The sequence below is a fragment of the Lepus europaeus genome, chromosome 7 (genome assembly GCF_033115175.1).
Source record: "Lepus europaeus isolate LE1 chromosome 7, mLepTim1.pri, whole genome shotgun sequence".
Classification (NCBI taxonomy): Eukaryota; Metazoa; Chordata; class Mammalia; order Lagomorpha; family Leporidae; genus Lepus; species Lepus europaeus.
Genome location: NC_084833.1, coordinates 91,349,617 through 91,365,073, shown reverse-complemented (window position 1 = coordinate 91,365,073; position 15,457 = coordinate 91,349,617). Strand labels below are relative to the sequence as shown.

General features: G+C 40.1%; 1 protein-coding gene across 1 annotated transcript; it reads left to right on the top strand.

The window, feature by feature from the left end:
* Positions 1-268: 268 nt before the first annotated feature.
* MMP1 (matrix metallopeptidase 1) lies at positions 269-9,791 on the top strand. Its single transcript, XM_062198328.1, has 10 exons — positions 269-467; positions 1,256-1,500; positions 1,590-1,738; positions 1,979-2,104; positions 2,790-2,945; positions 3,107-3,224; positions 5,054-5,187; positions 6,960-7,122; positions 8,946-9,049; positions 9,224-9,791. Exons 1-10 carry the CDS (start codon positions 366-368, stop codon positions 9,331-9,333), a joined length of 1,407 nt encoding a protein of 468 aa, XP_062054312.1. The 5' UTR covers positions 269-365; the 3' UTR covers positions 9,334-9,791.
* The last annotated feature ends 5,666 nt before the right edge of the window (positions 9,792-15,457 follow it).

Below are 15,457 nucleotides of genomic sequence, written 5' to 3'. Positions count from 1 at the left end.
GAGTACTCTGTGCCGGTATATGTAAGGGGAGCATTTCTCAAATAGGATGGAAATGAAATAGAGAAAACAACTGTTTACATGGTGGAGCTTGTCTCCTACACCACGTCCTGTTTGATATTAATCATGAAATTGCAACACCAAGCTAACCCAAAAAAATCTGCTGGGAGTCACCGTGTCTGATGATTGCTCAGGCTATTCATTGTTAATCAAGAGGATGTTGTAAAGCATGAGTCACACAGCCTTCAGCTTTGTAAAAGTGCAAGGACTCGTATATAAAGGAGGAGGTTCCTAGAGGATGCACTGAGGCTGCAAGCAGGTAGGGAGCCCGTGGTTGCCCTGCACTGAGAAGGAAGACAAACACCAGCATGCCCGGCTTGCCTCTGCTGCTGCTACTGCTCTGGGGAGTGGGGTCCCACGGCTTCCCAGCAGCTTCAGAAACACGAGAGCAAGATGTGGAGATGGTCCAGGTAAATACTGCACTACACATGCCAGAAATGCATGTCTTTGCTTTGCATTTTACACAGTAGTATAGCGAAACTTGTGTAAGGATGGATTTCCTAGAAAAAGATTTTTGCCAGAAACAGTAGTCTTCCAAAATATGTATCTAGACATAGATAGGCTCTCCTTGTCGAATTGAACATAAGAGGGAACTAACGGAGCAGTATTCAAATCCAGCTCTACAAGTTATAGATTGGCAGCAGTTTGCCAATCTCCCTCTACAAATCTGGCTCTACTATGATGTTCTGACTTCATAGTAACAAACAGTAGGAAAATTTCCACTCTGAAGCTGCATTTTTCCACCAATGATAAAGACAATAAGAAATACAAAATTTAAACAAAAGTATAGTTCTCTGAATGGGAAGTTAGCCTAGTGATTAAGACACCCACTCTCCACATCGGATTCCCAGTTCTAGTTCCTAACTCCACCTTCCGGCCAACGCTTACCCTAGGAGGCAGCAGGTGATGGCTCAAGTAACAGAGTCCCTAACCCCATGTGGGAGACCTGGATGTAGTTTGCAGCTCCTGGCTTTGGCCCCAGCTAAGATCTGGCCATTGCAGGCATTTGGGGAGTGAAGCAGTAGACAGGAGTATGTGCACTCTTGTCTCAAATAAATAAATTTAAAATAAGAAAAAATATTTGTGAGAAAACACTTTAAAGATAGTCCTCTATTTTGCCTAAAACTTCATGTGTCAATTTTTAGGAAACGAGAAAGATTTCCTATCCAGCGTTTCACGTCATTTTGTCTTTTATCAGAAATACCTGGAAAACTACTACAATCTGAAGGATGATTGGAGGAAAATTCCAAAGCAGAGAGGCAATGGCCTAGTAGTTGAAAAGCTGAAGCAAATGCAGGAATTCTTTGGGCTGAAAGTGACTGGGAAGCCAGATGCTGAAACCCTGAAGATGATGAAGCAACCCAGGTGTGGCGTGCCTGATGTGGCTCAGTTCGTCCTCACTCCGGGGAACCCTCGTTGGGAACAAACACATCTGACTTACAGGTAATCGGGCTGAGCACCAGGAGAGGGCTGCTGCTTCCCACAGCCTAAGAAAAAAGGTCTAATGTGTTTCTGTTTTCTTTCATTGTAAGGATTGAAAATTACACACCAGACCTGTCAAGGGCAGAGGTGGACAATGCCATTGAGAAAGCTTTTCAACTCTGGAGTAATGTCACACCCCTGACATTCACCAAAGTCTCCAAGGGTCAAGCAGACATCATGATATCCTTTGTCAGGGGAGGTAAGCTCTTTCTCTAGAAGGATGGTTTTCTCACACGAACTTCAGCTTCTTCCTAATTCTCTCCAGTCTCACAGCTGGAATTCCTTGTTTAAGAGGACTGTTAATTTTATGAGCTCCAGGAGGGAGCTGTATCACATTTGATGGAAGTCCGTTGGCTTTCTAACAAAGCTGCTGCTTGCCCTCCTGGATTAGCCAAAGTAGGAACCAAGAGAGACCTTTGTTGCACCCTCTTTCTTGTAGATCATCGTGACAATTCTCCCTTCGATGGACCTGAAGGACAGCTCGCTCATGCTTTTCAACCAGGCCCAGGCATTGGAGGGGATGTTCATTTTGATGAAGATGACAGGTGGACCAACAATTTCAGAAGTAAGTCAACCAAGTTTGCTCCTCTCATTGCCCCACTATTTCATGATTCATGTAATGCTGACCGGCTTAGTAGAAAGAACACAGTAACAGAACTATGTATTTTCTGCTACCACTTAGAAAATTAATGATATACTTAACAACATGAGGTTATTCCTTTATATATAACATTGCATGGGTGACAAATAGGCCACTCTAAAACTTATATTTCAACATTAACATCGAAAACTTTAATGTTTCACTTGCATACATCTTTATTGAGTCTTTTTTACTGGAAGGATACAACAAAATTTAACAGTGGTATAGCTTCTATGGAAATGAAGAGAGATAACTTGTGTTTTCCAAATTTGTTCATATTATTTATCAGTTTTGTAAATAATAAAGAGTGTTAATAGAAATGTATTGCTTCTCAGTGAAATTATACCATCTACTCATTAAGATTGACTAATCATGCTAGACTCTCAGATGAGTTTGTTTTTTAATTTTGTTGATATAATCACTGGTTTTAGACTTTTACTATTAATAAATGCATACTTTCCACCCTCAGAAAAAATGTATATTTATTTGAAAAATTCATTGAGAAAGTATGAGCATAAATCTTTGTGAAGTTGTAGATTAATTCTTAATTAAATGCCTTAAAATTGACTGCATTTGACATTAATACAAGTGGGTTTGTTGTCTCTTTTAGATTACAACCTGTATCGTGTTGCAGCTCATGAACTGGGCCATTCTCTTGGACTCTCCCATTCTACTGATATTGGGGCTTTGATGTACCCCAACTATATGTTCAGTGGTGATGTTCAGCTAGCTCAGGATGACATTGATGGCATCCAAGCCATATATGGTAAGTTTAAAGAAAAATATCATGGACAAGGGCCTACTAGTCTTTATACTTGTTCCAAATAAAACAGTCACTAGCTGTATCCTGTAACAAGCTGTTTTTCAATGTTTATGTAGTTTTCTAATACTAAGCAAAACTAAATCTAGGTCTCTTATTTTCTTTAGGACCTTCCCAAAATCCCAGTCAGCCAATAGGCTCACAGACCCCAAAAGTGTGTGATAGTAAGCTGACCTTTGATGCTATAACCACAATTCGGGGAGAAATAATGTTCTTTAAAGACAGGTAAGGCATCAGGTTTTCTTTATGTTCTTCATTTGTAATAATAACAATATTCGCTACCATCAGCGACTAATATGCTTCATGTATTATTCTAATTTGTTTACATTTATAATTATATGGTAATGATTTCTTGCGCTTGTACAACACAATGTACTTAAACCAACTTTGTTTTCACCTATTATCATTTGACTCTCAGAAAATGCCAGTTATTGGTCTTCTAACCCAATTCCCAAGCTCTTTTGGCGTCAGCATTGTTTATGATGGTATGTAATCAGCCCTTTCCACAGCACCATCACACTGAGCATGGCAAAGATGCCACTCTCTAAGGATCACCCCTCCTGTGCTCCCAAAGCCTGAGACCATAAGGATCTCTGTTGCCCTCTAGAAGCTGGGAGAGCAGCAGGGAAGGAGCCGCTGCTGGGGGAACCCCATGACATTCCATGAGATGCCCCTTGGGATACAGGGGCAGCACAAGGTGGTTCTTCCCTCCTCAGTGGAGGACCCTGTGCACTGAAGCTGTAGGGGCCCTCTCGCCTGCAAGGAGCAGGCCTGCTGTACTTACCATTTGGTTCCTAGGGAATTTGGCAGAAAGAAAGATCCATACACAGGAAGCAGGGGCCCTCTGGGAGACTCCCTCCTCCTCAGGCTTGCTTTGTAGAGTGATATGGGTGCTGTCTTACTACTTTGTGGTCCTATCTGTCCCAGAATGCAGGATATCATCTAATGATGCCTTCCATCCTCTTCTTTACTGTGTTTGAGTATGAAAGATAAGGCAGGATTACCTCATACAGGATATAGTGCACTGCTGGGAATTATTAAGGAAACACATGTTTTTAAAGGAGAGCGCTCCATATAGCAGGGCACACATATCAAAGCAAGTATTCAGAGGATTACTCCAAGGAGCAGGTCAAAGTCTCCACAACCGGAAGATGTGGAAAGCAAGAGCTAGTGACTGACTTGCAAGGGTTGTAGCCCAGCAGAGGCAGGACAAGACCTACAAGTCAGGTTTCTCAGCATCAAGGTCAAAGTCTTCCTCATGGCTAGGACTCCAGAGAATTCTGTCATCCCGCATGACATCACACTGTGCTGTACCCTAAAAACTGTAGAGTCAACTTTATTTATTACCAACTGAAGTACGGCAAAGGGTGTGGCTGAGTTTAAAGTTCACTCTTGCTTCTTATCAGCTGTGGTAGCCTTAGACACCTCCCACAGCTCCCCTGACTTCGATTCTCACCTATGAGACAGGAGTAATATGGTCTTGTAGCTTTTTTCTGAAAAGACATGATGTAGGGGTAGGCCCTGGCATGTTGTAAGTACTCTCTAAGGGTGGCCCATTTATTGCTGTTGCATTCCAGCAAAGAATGCACTGCAGCTGGCTCCTAATGGCTCACCAAAGCCAGCTGTTACATTCTGAAGAACTTTGCAAATTGACAGTGTACCCCGTCATTATCATAAATTACATTATACACATAAAATTAAATTCTATTAAAACCAAAAGTAGCAAAAATAATCTAAACTTATCACTGTAATTATTGTACTACATGATATTGTTTATATTCTTGAGGTCATTGATGTCTAGTGTATCATATGGTAGAAACACTATACGATGGTCCTCTACTGTAACTCTTGATATTCACCACACTGGGAGTATTTCCACCAAGGAAATATGCGAATGCTGCAAACCAGGACTTTCCAAGCCCCGCCCTCCTTGCAGAGCAGATGATAAACATGGACCAGCACAAAAATAAGGGCTGGATGTCAGCCAGGGATTACTAGCCATTAAATCTAAGCCTTTTTTTTCTTTTTCTCTTTCTTTTTTTTTTTCAAATCAGGTTCTACATGCGGGCAAATCCCTACTACTCAGAAGTTGAGCTCAATTTCATCTCTGTTTTCTGGCCACATCTGCCCAATGGACTTCAAGCTGCTTATGAAGTTGCCCACAGAGATGAAATTCTGTTTTTCAAAGGTAATATTTTGATCATTTTTTACTGTTTTTATGGGTTAATTTTCATCCGCTTTTGGGCTAAGCCATAAGGGCATTAGCTACATCCTCTTTGTGGTTTTTTGAAAATCTGAGTTTCACCAAGCAGATCAGTGGGAACTCATAAGCTTAATTAAAAGTTACATCATGAGTTTATGAGTCATTTTAATTGAAGACAAAAGACTGGAGATACAAACCTTCTGGCCTATTTATGAATTGAGACTTGTAAAAGTGTGTTCTGTACAAATTATTTATGTATTTAAAATCATCTCTATTTCTGAAATTGCTCAGGAATAAATTGAGACTTGGTCCAATTCTACAGAGGACAGAACAGAAAGATATTGTTTATATTTATTTATGTTCTTCAACCCTATCTTACTAAGAAACACAAATGAGAGAAAGCACCACTAGGCAGTCAGATGGGGGCGCTGCAGCCTTGCTATCAAGCAAGGCCCTCAGATCAGCAGAGTTGGCATCAAGGGTCAGTTTGTTACAGAATCTTGCAACCCATTGCAGGTGCTCTTTGACAGAGTCTGAATTTTAACAGGCTTTCTAGTCAATTCTTATATACGTTAAAGTATGAGAATACCTGGTTATTGTGAATCAGACAAACTTCTATCAGAAGGAAACACAGTGCAATGATAGGTTCTAGGCTTTGAAGACACTATGCCAAACACAAATATTTTTGTGAATATGTGTTTGGCATAGGACATGCAAACATTAAGGCACATGAGTGAGTCATGAACTAAAGGCAAAAAAAAAAAATGTAGTTGAGCTGGGCAAAACCCCTTAGAATTTTAGTCTTCGTATCATGAAATTAAGTAAAATATCAGGTGCACACAATCCAGCAGCACTCCTATCTTTTAGTGAAGGTGAAATAACCATATTGTGCAATGAGAACAATCCCGGCTTCAGAATTGTGATGTGTGACTTCCTGAGTATAATAAGCATACAGAATCTGCACACAGCATAAATTCCAATATTTAGATGTAATGATTTAAACCCAGGGTTGCAAGTCATTACAGGTTGTGAATCATTACAATGCTTTCTCCTTTTGGATCTCAACGTTGTGTGCTCTTCCACAGTCCCTGGGCAACCTGGAGAAGTGAGCTTTCTATTACTGAGAGGGCATGGTGGACTGGCTCTTTGCACATCTGGCTTTGCCCCTGCTATCCTATAAATGTGTCATTCTCAAAGCTGGTGGCAGATGAGAATCACCTAGGCAGCCTCAAAAACTGTAATCATTTAATTGATCTGAGATGGGATCTCAACAATGGGCTCAAAAATCTCTCCAGCTGATTCTAATCTGTAGCTAGGCCACTGCACTAGCAGCTGACATTAAGAACTCAGCTGCAAACCTGTTTATTTGATTTTTTTAAACAGATTTTATTTATTTGAGAGGTAGAGTTACAGAGAGAGCGAAAGAACGGAGAGAAACATTTTCCATCCATTTACTTTCTAAATGGCTCCAACAGCCTGAGCTGGGCCCATCCGAAGTCAGGAGCTAGGAGCTGCTTCTGGGTCTCCCATGGGAGTGCCGGGGCCCAAATACTTCAGCCATCTTCTACTGCTTTTCTAGGCCATAGCAGAGAGCTGGATCAGACGAGGAGCAGCCATGACAGGAACTGGCACTCATGCTAGGTGCCGGCAACGCAGGCAGATGCTTAGTCTACGATGCCACAGCCCCAGCCCTGCAAAGCCATTTATCATCTATTGGAGCCCTCGGCCTGTGTTTCATCTCTGTTTCTTGATTGCAGGTAACAAGTACTGGACTGTGCAGGGGCAGAATGAGCTACCAGGATACCCCAAGGACATTCACAGCTCCTTTGGCTTCCCTAGCAGTGTGAAGCATATTGACGCTGCTGTTTCTGAGGAGGATACTGGAAAAACATACTTCTTTGTTGCTAACAAGTATTGGAGGTAAACACGGAGTGCAGAAAATGTTAGGGCACTGGTTCTTTCTACAGAGAAAGCCCAACATTGAACAAATTTCAAGATGCGTCTTACATTGCCTGGGTCAGCTGCCTTTTCTGTGAACAGCTGTGGCCAGTCTATCGTTCATCTGTTCTACTGACCAACAACCACCCTGGGATGGCTGTGCTGGGAATCTGGGGAGAATGTGGGGCTGGATGTTAAAAAAGGTGCAGAAATGAAAGCATGCCTCTTCAGAGAGCTGCCTGTTACCTTGCACAGCATTTTGTCTTTCTTTTAAAATTATTTTAAGATACTTTTATTAGCATAGAATGCTTGTACATTTTTATGGGATACAATGCAGTATCTCAACATGTATGCACAGCCTAAACCAATCAAACCAGGCAACTCAGTTTTTCATTTCATTATCTTGTATTTGGAGCCTACCAACTCCTCTCTTCCGGTTCTCTGCATTGTATATAAAACATGTATTATGAACTATAGTCATTCCAAAGTGCTATGGAACACTAGAAATTATTACTTCTGTCTGAATGTGTTTGGGTACCCCTTATTCAACAACATCATTCTACTCCTCTTCCTCCTATCCTTCCCGATTTCTAGTAATCACTATCAAATCAATTATTTTTTATAAATTTCCATGTGGTATTTGTCTTTCTATGTCTGTTTTATTTCATTTAACAATAATCTCCAGTTCCACTCATTTTTCTGCAAATTTCAGTATTCCATTATTTCTTATGGCTGAATAAGTCCATTTTGCACACATGTCATTTTTATCTATTCATCTGTTGATAGATAACTAGTTTGATTCCATGTCTTGACTATTGTAGACAGAGCTACAATAAATATGGGAGTGCAGGTATATCTTTCATATGTGGGTTGTATTTCCTTCAGATATATACCTAGAAAATTGGGTACCTAGAGAATTGAGATAGCTGAGTCATACAATAAGTTTGTTTATTTGTTTGAGAAATGTCCATATTGTTTTCCATAATGACTGTCCTAATTCACATTCCTACCAACAGTATATAAGGATTTTCTCTTCTCTACATCCTCACCAGAATTTGTCTTTTTGATAAAAGCCACTTTAACTGGAGTGAGATGATACTTCATAGTGGCTTTGAATTACATATTCTTGATGGCTAATGATACTGAGCATTTTTTCATGTACTTTTTGGCCATTTGTATTTTTTTCTTTTGAGTAATGCCTGTTCAGACCCTTTGCTCATTTCTTAACTGAATTATTTGGGGGTTTTTGGTGATGGTGGTGGTGAGTTTTTCTAGCTCTTTATATATTCTAGATACTAATCTTTTGTCAGATACATAGTTTGCAAACATCTGTCTATTTTTGCTTTTGTTGCCTGTGCTTTCAGGATCTTACCTAAAATTTGTTGTCTATGCCAACATCTTGAAGTGTTTCCCCTATGTTTTCTTCAAGAAGTTTCATATTTTTGGTTATTTCATTTTTTCTTGGATCCATTTTGAATTGATTTTTGTATAGTGTGAGAGCTGGGGGTTGGGGATCAAGATTCATCTGCATATGAATATTCAGTTTTCCCAGCGCCTCTTATTGAATAGAATATTCTTTTTCCAGTGTCACATTTTATCTTAACAGGAAATAGTGTGGAATCTTAGCAAATCTTGTAAATGTAAGCACCAATATTTGACCTTGCTTTATCCAATCTTCCATTTTACAAACGATCTCTAGAATTAGAAGTTGTTAAAGTCCAGTTGCTGAATTCCTTTGAGTGGTCTTGATTTGTCTTGCATGTTTAGCAACCAATTATGATACTTCTAATCCTCTTTTTGACCAGGTATGATGAATATAAACGATCTATGGATGCAGGTTATCCCAAAATGATAGCACATGACTTCCCAGGAATTGGAAACAAGGTTGATGCTGTTTTCAACAAAGATGGTAAGTATATATACACAGTTCCTCCTTTTCATTGCCATGGTAATAACATCAGTACTATTATTTGGAACAGCAAATGCCAAAAATATTTGTGTTCACAAATAACTTGGCTTTCTCAAGAATTCAAGTTAAACCTATAAGCTACTTGTATAATATATAACTATCTTTTTCCCTCAGGATTTTTCTATTTCTTTCATGGAACAAGGCAATACAAATTTGATCCTAAAACGAAGAGAATTCTGACTCTCCAGAAAGCTAATAGCTGGTTCAACTGCAGGAAAAATTGATCAAATATTGTGAAGTTGAATGAAACAATGTACTTTGTGAGCCCAATGTACTTTGTGAGCCCAATGTATTTTGTGAGCCTAATGTATTTTTCTAAAGAGTCATCCATTTTTCAGTATTGTATTTAACTCTTAGAATCACTCAGAACTATTATGTATAATGTTATTTATACCTCATTTTTCATAACTTTTGTACTAGACTTAATATTTTATGTACTGATATAATTAAGTTCTATTATAAATAATGGCAAAGGAAGGTCAAGTTCATGGCTGATGGATTCACATGGACCAGTTTTGCAAAGAAAATCTTTTGAAAGCTACCTTAGTGAAGAACACATGTTTTCAAGAGAGAAAAAGAGAGACAGGAGCCTTCCCAAGAGGAAACGCAGATGAAGAACACGGGAGCAGTCACTCGCATCATCCTGATATGCAAGAGACAAGTCCTTTTATACCCAATAAAATGTTGGATATTTGGAATAAAGCTGCCCTTGGCTGTATTATTTTAAAACTTTCTATTATAATAGTTATAATCTCCTGACTTAAACCCATATTTACAGAAAATAGCTTTCAAATTTAAAATGGAAGTAGATAACATTTAGTATATTGATATGGGAAATTGAGATATAGAGAAAGTTGAAATATTCTGGACTCTTGTGTAATTGATATCATATAGAGGGGAAAAACACAGTTCCCTTATCCTATAAAAGGATTCCAAAAGTGGTTTAGGTAAAATCAGTGAGATCATGGTGGTGCTTTCTAAGTGCATTGCTTTCTCTTCTTAGTACAGGGAACGGTTGCATTTTTCCACAGTCCAACTCCTTGCAATTGGTGGGGTGGTTACAGGAGTTGTGAGCACGGTGGGTAGCAGGCATCTGGCAGTTCTGGTCAATAGATTGTTCAAAGAAGTGACAAATATCACTTCTAAACCAAAACATTTGATTGCTGGTACAAATTTCTTCAGTGATCTGCTCTCCTACAGAAGCACTCAATGAGAGAATTGCCACAAAAAAAGAAGCCGGAAATACTGGGCTACTACTCCAATTACCCTAAACTTCAGTTAATTTTGCATAACTAAAAAATAAACTTTTATTGTAGTAAGCCACTAAGACTTTCAGATTTTGATAATACTGCATAATATTTCTAGATAAGGATTATTTAGTTTATCATGACTGATTTGTGTTTTTAATTTAATAGTTTAATATTTCACTGAATAAGAACTTTAATCAGTTAAAAGCAAAAACACCCTAGTCCACTGGAAATACAGACAAGAGCTATAAACAATAATTAAATGGAAAAATGACCATTATACCCACATATAGTCAACTTTAAAGTAATCCCAGATCATTAAAACTATAGTAGTACAACACTGTTAATCATTAGTTTGACAAAGATATAAAGCAAACAAACCTATATTTGCAGCAATACTGATATACACAGACATTTCTTTTTGTTTGTTTGTTTGGTTTTTAGATTTTTAGCTCCCACATATAAGGGAGAGCATGCGCTAATTAACTTTCTGGATCCAGCTTATTTCAGTCAATATGATGTCTTCCACTTGCTTCCATTTTGCTGAAATTGGTAGAATTTTCATTCTTTTTTTATAGCTGAATAATATTCCTTGTGTTATATACATCACATTTCCTTTATGCATTCATCTGGTGATGGGCACCTTGGTTGATTCCAAATTTTGGTTCTTGTGAATAGTGCTGCTATAAATATGGTGCTGTAGGTATCTCTTTCATACATTGTGTTCAAGTCTTTTTGGGTATATACCCAGTAGTGGGATTGCTGGATCACATGGCAAGTCTATTTCTAGCAAGAGCTAGATTGGAGGAGGAGCAGCCAGGACTAACCAGTGCCCATATGGGATGCTGGTACCACAGGCGGAAGCCTAGCCCACTAGTGCTTCAATACTGACAATCTATGTAATTGCATACTGCTTTTGCTGTATCCCACAAGTTTTGATAGGCTGTATTTCCATTTTTATTTATTTCAAGAAAGTTTTTGAGTGCTGGTGCTGTGGTATAGTGAGTAAAGACTCCGCCTGTGGCACCGGTATCCCATACAGGTATTGATCCTAGTCTTGGCTGCTCCTTCTGATCCAGCTCCTTGTCAATGTGCCAGGAAAAGCAGCAGAGGATGGTCTAAGTGCTTTAGCCCTGAACCCACATGAGAGACCTGGAAGAAACTCCTGGCTCCTGGTTTCAGATGGCCCCAGATCTGGCTATTGCAGCCATTTGGGGAATGAACCTTCAGAGTCTCTCGCTCTCTTGCTCTCTCTCTCTTTCTCTCTCTCTCTTTTATTTGACAGATAGAGTTAGAGAGACAGAGAGAAAGGTTTTCCTTCCATTGGTTCACCCCCCAAATGGACGCTATAGCCAGAACTACACTGATCCAAAGCCAAGAGCCAGGTACTTCCTCCTGGTCTCCCATGCGGGTGCAGGGGCCCAAGCACTTGGGCCATCCTCCACTGAACTCCCGGGCCACAGCAGAGAGCCGGGCTGGAAGAGGACTGGCGCCTATATGGGATGCTGGCGCTGCAGGCGGAGGATTAACCAAGTGAGCCATAGCACCGGCCCCATCTCCCTCTCTCTATCTCTCCCTCTCTAACTCTGCCTTTCAAATAAATAAATAAGCCTTTTTTAAAAAGTTTTTGGTTTCCTTTTTAATTTCTTCAATGTCCCATTGATTTTCAGTAGCATGTTGTTCCCTTTTAAGTATTTATGAATGTTCTATTGTTCTTGTCATTGATTTCTAATTTTATTCCTTTTTGGTCTGATAAGATACATGGTATGATTTCAGGCTTGATTTGTGGCCTAATACGTGGCCTATCCTAAAAAATGTTCCATGTGCCTATGAGAAGAATGTGTATTCTGTAGCTGTTGGCTGAAATATCCTGTAAATGTCTGTTAGGTCCATTTGCTTGGAAGTATTTTTTTTTTTTGACAGGCAGAGTGGACAGTGAGAGAGAGAGACAGAAAGGTCTTCCTTTGCCATTGGTTCACCCTCCAATGGCCACGTGGCCGGCGTGCTGCGGCCAGCACACCGCGCTGATCCTAAGGCAGGAGCCAGGTGCTTCTCCTGGTCTCCCATGCAGGTGCAGGGCCCAAGCACTTGGGCCATCCTCCACTGCACTCCCAGGCCACAGCAGAGAGCTGGCCTGGGCAGAATCCGGTGCCACGAATGGGACTAGAACCCGGTGTGCCGGCGCCGCAAGGCGGAGGATTAGCCTATTGAGCCATGGCGCCGGCCAAAAGTATGTTTCAACTCTAATGTATCTTTATTGATGTTTTTACCTGGATGATCTGTCTATTGATGAGAATGGGGGGTTGAACATGCCCACTATTATTGTATTGGGGTCTATTTTTCCCTTTAGGTCTAATAGTATTTTCTGTATGTATCTGCATGGTCTTCTGTTGGGTATACACACACACATACACACACACACATATATATACATATATATATATATTATTTTATGCCTTCTTGCTGAATTGAATGTTTTAATCAATATATGATGTCCTTTATCTCTTTTTGCAGGTTTTGATTTAAAGTCTGTTTTATCTAATATCAGGATTTGCAGGCCTACTCACTTTTTTTCCATTTGCCTGATATTTCTTTTTCCAACCCTTTACTTTCACACTGTGTGTATCTTTGTGAAGTGAGTTTCTTGAAGGCAGCATATAGTGAAGCCCTGGTTTTTTATCCATTCAGCCAAACTAAGTCTTTTGGTTGGTGAATTTATCTACTTCCATTGAAACTTAGTATTGATAGGTAAGAACTAAGGCCTGTCATTTTGTTGACTGGATAATGGTTCTCTTAGTAAATTTGGTGATGTCATGTATTTTCATGATGTTTACTCCTAATGCAGATGTCCTGCAAAATTTCTTGTAGGGCTGGTTTGGTGGTGCTGAATTCTCTCAGTTGTTGCTTATCTGGAAAATGCTTTATTTCTCCTTCAGTTTTAAAGGATGGCTTTGCTGGATATAATACTCTTAGTTGGAAGTTTTTATTTTCTTTTAATATCTTGACCATATCATCACATTCTCTTCTGGCCTGTAGGGCTTCCACTGAGACGTCTGATGTTAATATAATTATCTTTCCTTTATGTGTAATTTGATGCTTTTCTCTTACTGTATTTAGGATTCTCTCTTGTCTTTAACTTTTGACAACTTTACAATATGCTTTGAAGACCTTTTTAGTTGAGCCTGCTTGGGGTTCTTTGAGCTTCTTTTATCTGGATGCCCATGTCTCTTTTAAGACCTGTGATATTTTCAACTATTACTTCATTTAGCAAGTTCTCAATGGCTTTATTCCTTTTCATTTCCTTCAGGAATGCCTATACTATGAACATTTGGTCATTTAATGGTACCCATTTTCATGTAGACTTTCTTGATTCCTTTCTCTTTATTTTTGTCTGCTTGGGTTATTTCAAAATTCCTATCCTCAAGATCAGAAATTCTTTCCTCTACTTGGCCTATTGTTGTTGAAGCTCTCAATCATATTTTTATGTTACTGATTGAAGAATTCACCTCAAAAATTTCTATTTGGTTTTTCTCAATGAGTTCTATCTCCTTAGTAATATTTTCATTTGTGTCACTCATTGATTTCCTCATTTCTTTAATCTATCTGTGTTCTATTGCATCTCATTAAATTTCCTTACAATCATTATTTTCAATTCTATTTTTTTTTTCAATTCTAGATCTGTCATTTCATAGATTTCCTTTAGTTCAGGGTCTAATTCTAGAGGAGTATTGTGTTCCTTTGGAGGCATCATGCTGCCTTGCATCTTCTTGTCTCCTGTGTCCATCTGCTGTACTCATTTTTTTATTGTGTAGGTTTTATCAGAAAAGAATTTACGGTTTAGCTGGAATGCAAGGTATCACTTGGCTTGTTGCTTTGTCTTTGGTTCTAGGTGAGCCCGTGAGTGTCGTCTCTGAGTGGTTTCTTTTGTATTAGTATCAGTTGTGTCTATAAGTGACACAGTGGTCTAGTCTGCTGCAGTCCTTAGGAATATAATTGTGGCTTTGAGATGAATAAGGATTTCATTAGGTGTGCATCTCTGCTCCACAGAGAGTTCAGTGTCAGTCTTCCTGGCAAATGTGATAGTCAGGACCTTGTTCTTGGTGTTAAGGGAGATAGAGGTGGCTGCCCCCTTGTCCTACTGGCAAGCCTGCATCATGCCAGGGCTTGTGGCACCAACTGCTATGGCTCTAGGACTGTGTGATATGGATGGACCCATCCTCACTTTCTGCTAGGAGAGTGCAACTTTGTGCTTTGGCTTATAATACCAACAGCCCTAGTCCTAGGACTGTGGACCCTGCTCCAGTCCTACAGGGTGACTACAAGGTGTATAGATTTTACTCTGTATGGTATGAGTCCATAGCCACTGAATTCAGGTGAGTTCTTCCCTATGTCCACCAGGTGATTCCCTTGGCCTCAAGAAATTTAGCCACAGCTCAATAGGCTAATCTTCCACCTTGCGGCGCCGGCACACCGGGTTCTAGTCCCAGTCGGAGCACCAACTCTGTCCCGGTTGCCCCTCTTCCAGGCCAGCTCTCTTCTGTGGCCAGGGAGTGCAGTGGAGGATGGCCCAAGTCCTTGGGCCCTGCACCCACATGGGAGACCAGGAGAAGCACCTGGCTCCTGCCTTCAGATCAGCGCGGTGCACCGGCCGCAGCACGCCAGCCGCGGCGGCCATTGGAGGGTGAACCAATGGCAAAAAGGAAGACCTTTCTCTCTATCTCTATCTCTCACTGTCCACTCTGCCTGTCAAAAAAATTTAAAAAAAAAAGAAATTTAGAATGAATTGTTATAGTCCTTGTGTTGTAGGGTATGGTGAGGTCATTACCCAAATCTCCCAGGGTGGGAGCTGACTTTTTATTGGATGCTGCAGATGTTAGCCCCTAGAAGCTAAGGTGAATCCCTCTTGCTCACATCGAGTGCTTGACTGTAGCCCTGGGGTTAATGCCCCAAAATTCCCACAGTTATAGGATGTAAGTGATCTGTCCTTTATCCCACATGTTGCTTTGATTCTGACGATGATGCCAGTAGAACAGAGGCACACTGTGAGACTTTTCACTGCCACATATGGTGCTCTGTGGGATTGGCTTCCATACTCCAAGCA